The sequence below is a fragment of the Aptenodytes forsteri genome, unplaced genomic scaffold (assembly GCF_000699145.1).
Source record: "Aptenodytes forsteri isolate BGI_AS27 unplaced genomic scaffold, ASM69914v1 Scaffold534, whole genome shotgun sequence".
Lineage (NCBI taxonomy): Eukaryota > Metazoa > Chordata > Aves > Sphenisciformes > Spheniscidae > Aptenodytes > Aptenodytes forsteri.
In genome coordinates, this window is record NW_008795712.1 from 1,154,675 (window position 1) to 1,162,318 (window position 7,644).

Consider the following 7,644-nt stretch of genomic DNA (forward strand, 5'->3'; position numbering starts at 1 on the left):
GACACAAAATAGAAACATTTGAATAACACAGAGAACTTTGCTATAGAAATAGCTTAAAGACAATAAACCAATTAGAATAATCAGAAACTACTTTTATTTCAGAGTCAGATTATGTCTGAAAATAACTGAAATTCGAAGGGAATTCACCCAGTCCAAGCTCCTGCTCAATGCAGGATCGGCTACGAATCAGGGTAAAAGTGAAATTCTTGAATTTTGTGTATCTAACAGTAAATTATTGGAGATGCTGACGATGCATGTCATTTTGTGATCAATTTAAACATACCATCTGCTTTTCAAGTACTGCTACTTAATCAAATAAAGCAACAAATGCTTCAGCAGCTCTTTGCATATCAACAGATTTCCTAGAAAATTAATTCAAATTTTGATAGAGTTACATCTACACAGCTGCAAATCAGCGAGTATCTACTTGCTGAAAGCATATGCGATTTACTTATCCTCTCTTTGAAAACTTAGACTACAAACACCATCACTGAGAGAAATCTCTTTAGAACCAAAGACATGAGCTGACAGAGGGGTTGATGACAATTAAAACAAAATGTAAAAGCAGGATACAAGCAGTAGAATTTTCTTACTTCAGACTACATGGAAAAGTTCATTTTTTTAATTATCTTTTTGCACCACTAATCATAATATACTAGCTAAAACTACAATTATTATACAACTGGAGCTGTATTTTATTGCTTTACCTAGTATTTTTTTGAGGTGTTAACATAACCTGTCCTTCTGGGGTGATGTCTATAATGCAGTGTTCAGGAAGAATTCCCATTCCGCACAGCTGGATATCTTGAGAGTTGTCTGAGCCTATCAACGTGTGCTCCTGGGAAAAATTAAGATGTTAGCAATGGATTGCAGAAGTTCACTAGTTCTAACTCATCCACTCTCCTCTTGGATATATCTTGTCATCTAGTCCCAAAATTCGAAAGCTGTTCAATACTTCCCTTAGAGGGAAAAGGAGAATGAAACATTGCAAGCAAATCCTCGCTTTGTCTTACAGTAACACATAGGGAGCACTCAGGAAAATTTACAGGCAACAGTTAAATCCGAAGATGAAGAGGTTTCTATAACTTAATTGTGGAATTCAGTGCCTCGGGATGTTGTAAATGCCAAAAGTATAAAGGAGTTCGAAGAGGAATTAAGACAGGTTCACAGCGGTTAGACCCATGGCTATTACACAGGTTCCATCTAGATCATCCAACGGCTTAGGAAATTCCTGAAGCACTCAAGGCATGGGTGATATGGCAGAGGAAGGATCACTCCACACACGCCCCAGTTCATCCATTTCTTTTTTAGGCATATCTGAGCAATTTTTGAGGAACAGCTACAACAGCTTAGATAAGTCAGATCAAGTTGTTCTTTGGTGCTTATAAGAACTAGTACATATGCAGGTCAGCACTGAAGAGAATGTGCGCAAGATATTTACTCCGAGAAGCAAGTATTTTATCAGAATTTTAGGCAAAACAGGTGTAAGGCATTTTATCGAAAGAATTTCAATTTCAAAGCACAGGGATTTCTACACCAAAATTCTCAACCAACAAAACAAATTTACATTATTAAAAAATAAGAGATAAAGGCTAACTGAAACACACAAAACCTACCCCATGCAAAAGGGTTTTCTCTAGAAAAGGAAAGTAGCACAGTACCACCTGAGACTTTTCTGCTGGTACTGATGGGCCAAAGCCTGTTTTCTGAGCAGGCTTTGTCTTCAGTGTACTCTTGTCATGTGTTCACAATGAACACCACAGAAGTCGGCTCTGCTTCAATAGCTGTCAGTGTCGAGGCTCATTTAGCTGCTTGAGTCACACTCCGGACACCTACGTGCAAGGCGCCTGGAAAGGATTCAATCCCTCTCCCAAAACCTCAGCTCAGCTCTTTTGTCCTTTTTCATGTTTTTTAGCAGATACAACATTGAGAAAGTTCCTTCCCTTGGTTTCATGGAGATATCACACAGCAACTATGACTGATATCAAAGAGGATCATGTATTTCCTAAGACCGACTAAACCAAAACCATCTTTCAGCCCAGTTGCTAATTCTGTGGCTGTTTTGAGAGTTACTATAGACCACTTCAAAGAGAAGAGAATGATTTAATGTGAAGCTCAAACTGCCAACGTTCTTACACTGCTAAATTTTTAGAACTTGTATTCTAAAATGAGACTTAAAAATGGTTGTATGTCATTTCTCCTCCTGAGTCCAGATCACGCCTGCAGTTTCTTAAACTAAACTGCTCAAATGTTTCAGTGCAGAGTCCAACAGTCACGTTACGTGTTTAATGTTTAACATCAGTAACGGGGACTGCACATCAGCAGAAGTGCTAAGGCAGAACAGAACTTGATTTTCACTCCTGGCAAGTTGCAGAAAGAGGAATAAAAACGCATCTTATAAACTGAAGCCAGTACTACACATGTAGAAGCAAGCTGATTACTGATATGCCCAGATAAAAGACTTTTCTGGGTAAAACCTTGTGAAAGCTGGCACAAAAAAACCAGAAGACAGTTTATAAAAAGAGAGCATCTCTAAATTTTTTTAAAAACCAAAGCAAAAACATAAAAACCCCAAACCTTCCTCTGATACAAAGAATTAAATTTGAAATAAAAAGGTTGTACTCTTTATTTTTAATGAAGCAGTGAGTATCAGAGAATGCTTTAGATATGCAGTTTTATAACATTCTCTAAGTCCACCTCTGCCAATGGCATTAGAAGCCCACTTCTATTAAAAAATTAATATATATTTTTATGTATCTCTCTCAATATTTATTTTTACCTTTAAATAGTATACCAGAAGTTCATTGAGAGCTGGATCTGCATTCAAATTAACCAGGAAGCACTTATTATCCCCAACTTTTATTCCAGAAGACTGAAGAGAGATGCCAAGACTTTCCAACTGTTTCTGACGCTCCTGCAAGAGAGTAGCCATCAAAAAATTAAGCTGATTGATGTACAGCCCTTCAGAAACGCATTCCTATCTGCCAACGCCACAAGACAAAATGATGGGCAGCTACTTCTGAAAAAGGTAACTCTCTCTTCTGCAACAGATTAGACACAAAAGCCTTAGTTATATCAAGCTCTGATCGGGGTATCTGTAATTTCTCTCGTCCTTCCAACCTCTGGTCTCAGAGGGCTACGTGCTATGGTCTCAGAGAGTTGCATCTTCCTAGTGAAAAATGAAAACAGCTGAGAGCAGCACACTGCAGTACTGTAGAAGCTTCTCCATGACCTCACTGGAACAGCAAAACGCCACCACAAAGACGTCTCTAGAGCCCTTTATTTTCTCTTTTGAGCTAAAAAGCAACAAGTTAAGTTAAATCCCTGCCAAGTCAAGCTCCATGTCTATCTTTTATTCCAGAGCAATCAAAATGACAAAAAACTGGCAACCTGCTATTTAAGTAATGCAAATAACACTTCCTGCTGAACAAGAATAGTAGCATTTTGGATGGTGTTTTGTTCTTGTCAATAGACTTCATAGAATTCAACAACAAAGCATTACTGTGCAAAAATGTACATCTTTCAAAGGGAAGTGTTTGGGTGAAGACTACAGCAGTGAAAGAGGAACATTAAACATTTCTGACTTAAGAACAGAAAGAGATTCTTCTACAAAAAAAAAATTGAGATAGAAATGTTGAGAATTGTTCCCAGGATCATACAGAAACTGAAATGAGACTCACTATCCACAACAGCAAACAAAATTTAAAAAATAAACATGTGAGGCCTCTCACAGAATTACTAGGGGGAAGCAGAAACAGGGGAGGGTAAAACAAGTAAGTAAAAAAAATACAAGAGACCTGCAGGGCCTTCCCTGTGCTGCTGAGACCAAAAAAATATTTAGCAGACATTATATAGGAATAATGCCGGAACATTTATTAAGGTTCTGACCTTTACCTACCACTCTGCTTTGTATTTAAAAACTTAGTATATCATACTATTCAGTATAATTCTGTGTTCAGCATTGGAGTTGCACCAGGTCTAATCAAGATCATTGATTAGATTATTGCAAAGAATAGCAAGCACAACTCCCTCTTGATTTTCTCTACCTTGTGTCCCCACACACTTACAAAACCAACATAACGTCCTTGTAAGGAAAAGTCATGTGCGTGAGAGAGAGAGAGAGAGAGAGAGAACAAAACAAAGAACAGAGGAAAAAATGCAGTGTGATGTCAAAGATCTCTCTTCCGATCCTCAGTGCCAGGCTCTGAAGTTCACATAATTCCTCATTATCTACAGAGATAAAAAACGTGTTGCCCAAAGGAGGACTTGGCCCGCAGTCTAAATCTCATAGGTTTAAGTTAAAGAAAATGAGCCAGTTTCTGTTAACTTTTGCTCAAGACCTAATGTTAATTAACTTAAACATTCAAAATACATTAAAAGTATGTCAAATACTCACTGAAAATGTGAAAAATTGCCTACTCGCATAGTCTTTAAGGCTTTGAACCCTTACTGCCATTCCATCTCTACAAACTGCCTCTTCGATGGCCCTCCTTCTTTATGAGGGATCATCCTTTCCTCAAAGATTTACAATTATGTCTCCATCCTACTCGCCTACCCTGCTGCAATTTGACAGACAGATGTTGGTGGATGCTGGCCAAAAATAAAATCACTTGACAAGCCATGATATAAATGCCTTTCACCCTGGGCCTCCGTAAGCCTACTGAAGATGGCAGAAGGCTCTTTCCACTGACTTCTAAGCGGTCCTGAAACAGCCTCATACTGCACAAACACTAGTCCTTATCCCTCCCCTGAAGAAAAAAAATCACTTTTTCTGCAGCTGCAAGGCTCATGAAACTCCCAGCTCCGGAGCGTCATAACACGCTGAGAGTTTAGAGACAAAGAGGAAGAGAGCTAAGGCAAGCAGCTATATGCAAACGTCAAGGCAGATTTAGTCTGTAGCATTGAGCCCATTACTCCAGTTTTTCAACATCCTCGCACACCCAGGGTTTCTATGCCTTAGGAACTATTGCGTAGGATGAGAGCAGAAATTTATTAGTATTATTATTATTTTTCACTCTTATACTGTAGGATGAGAGCAGAAATTTATTAGTAGTATTATTATTATTTTTCACTCTTATACACAGGGAGGAAAATCCATGGTACGAATCTGCATTGAAAGCCAGGAAGTCTTCGTAGTCACAAGCAGCACTTCTTACAATGGATCTTTAAAACTAAAGTCAACACAGTCTATTCTGATTGTGTCATCTACAAGAGGGCTTTGTATCGGAGGCTCCGCTTTCTCCTGATTTATTACATGCTATTCATCACCTTCCAACAGTCCTCCCCCTCAAAAGCTCCCTACTGCAAATATATACATCAGCATTTGTGTGGTAAGAATTGGAAGTGTCATGCAATAATCGTGATGACCTGCACAATCTTTCCACATAACCATCATCTTCAATTACGGTCTGAGGCCCTGAATATCAGTGTAAGAGGTATTAAAACACACAGGGATCCTGAACAGTTCTATTTTTTAATATTCCAAATGCCCTTTGCCTTGTGTATTGAGGCACTCTGTACATAACCTTGTATTTAATGCTCTCAACACTCCATCTTTCATCACAGACGACAATTTTACTGTCTGAAGAATGCAAAATCCCTGTAATCCTTTCATCCATGGATTATTATTTTTTTAAATAACTTCTCCATTTGCATATAGTGACAATTTATTATTGTCATTGGAACAGTAATCTAGGAGGCACCCAGCTATCACAGGAATTAAGTGAAGCTTTTCAAAAGGGCAGTAAGCTTGACCTACTCTACCCATAAATGTGGGGAGAGATTCAGACAATCTCTATGAACTGACAGACAAAGGAAACAAACCTATTTTTCATAAAAAAGGGGCGGGGGGGGAGAGAAAGCAGCAAACCTGTGCTATTTCTTCAGTTTTTCTTAATTTTTCTTCCCAGGTCACAGTCATTTCCTGAATCAACTTTTCCGATTCCTCCAATCGTTCTTTTAATTCTGGTGATTTCATAGCCTGCAGAAATAAAAGCAAATAAAACAAGAAAGCTTGTTGTGCTTTGGTTTTTTCACATCGCTGTCACACCGATGGGGAAAAAAGGAAACATAACATGACTCATTTTCCAAGGCTTACTTATAAGTAAAGGGTTTTTTAAAATACATATTACATATAAATGCAGAATCCATCAAAAAGTTCGTTTAATTAGTTTCAAGTACAGCTGCTAAAGTGGAGTTTATATACTTCAATGCAAACCAATTACACGATACTGGCATATTTGCACAAAGATATTCAAATGCAAACTAATCTCATTTCTACACCAATATGAGTATCCCAAACGACTCGTATCTAAAACAATCTTGTTTCTTAGATACTGCTGATCCAGCTAGCCACCACTGTCTCAGCTTGCTTTCCTTCAAAATGGTGGTTAGCATCTCAGTCACTTAAACTGCCACACCACCAAAATATTTTTATTGTCCATTTTGATATGGCCTGATGGGTGTGAGTTTTTCTTTCTACAGCAAATATCAAGGCATCTGAGGTGTTCTGATTATCCACCTCTACGTATGCATTTTACAAAGCGGATATCAAAAGAAGCCTTACGATGTGCTTCTGGACACTGGAATTCAATTTTCCTGCTAATCCATCACAGCTCTAATTTTTGTTTTGTGAAATAGTCAAAGGCCCATGTTCCACCCAAGGACTAACTTGAGAATAAGAAGATACCCCCACTGCCACCCATCAGACACTCCAAAAACTGAAAGGACATCAACATTTTCTTACTACACGTATTTACTTCCTCCAGTCTCGGTACTGGCATATTCCTCCTGTACTACCTTGAACAGGAAGCCTGTGGACTTCCTTACGTTGTTATTTCATTACTGCTAACAAGAGGAAAATGTTTTTGGCTGGTAGGTATTTATGCAATGCCAATTAAACAATGCAAGCATCATTCTCCATCAGATATTCCCTTACCACAAAACCCAAAACTCCTCACAGGAATCCAAATCAAACAGAGTGGCCTCATTACACTGCAGTTCGTTCAATAAAAGGAGCAAGTGCCAGGAGTGGAAAATCCTGTTTTAAGACAGGAGTTTCCTCTGCCTCAAGACACAACAGTCTAGGAACTGTCAGCTGATGTGTCCCGTGTGGTCTTTTTCTGGTTGAATACCTCAAATACCTAAATACAGGGTAAAAGGGAACATGAATTCCACCCAGGAAGGAAAGTGAAGCCAATGCAATCTCCAGAACAAAGATTTACTGTGACCGATAAAACACGATCAGTGCAAAGGCACTGGACACTACGGAGCAGGACAGGAAGATGAAGCCCAGTTACTCTCAAGGTCTAAGTCTTGTTTGTCTATTTATTTGGACCTGGGGCAAAATTCCTCAACGTTTTCACGTTTCAACTGTAAAATGAGCTAGGTAATTCTCCTCACTCCCTGCAAGGCTTATAAAAACAACAGATATATGGGCCCAGATTCACACCAGACCAGCAGGTGTGCTTCTCTGCTGAAAGCAGTTAATTTAAATTCCCAGCTTAGGAAGGACAAGCTGGTGGTCTCGGCACAGACAAATTAAAACATGTGATATTAATTCCGATTAGAAAAGATCAAAATGTGTGGATTTAAAAAGAAAAGGGGAAAAGAGGATAATGCCTTCTGGGGGGGCTGGGGGAAGTA

The 7,644-nt window shown here is 38.7% G+C and overlaps 1 protein-coding gene across 1 annotated transcript in view; it reads right to left on the reverse strand.

Moving 5' to 3' along the window:
- Positions 1-7,644, reverse strand: part of KIF13B (kinesin family member 13B) — a 128,545-nt gene that overhangs the window by 57,618 nt on the left and 63,283 nt on the right. Inside the window, exons 11-13 of the mRNA XM_019473179.1 lie at positions 5,870-5,980; positions 2,780-2,914; positions 708-838 (exon numbers count right to left, since the gene is read on the reverse strand). Coding sequence (XP_019328724.1) covers positions 708-838; positions 2,780-2,914; positions 5,870-5,980 — 377 coding nt within the window. The remainder of the gene's footprint in view (positions 1-707; positions 839-2,779; positions 2,915-5,869; positions 5,981-7,644) is intronic.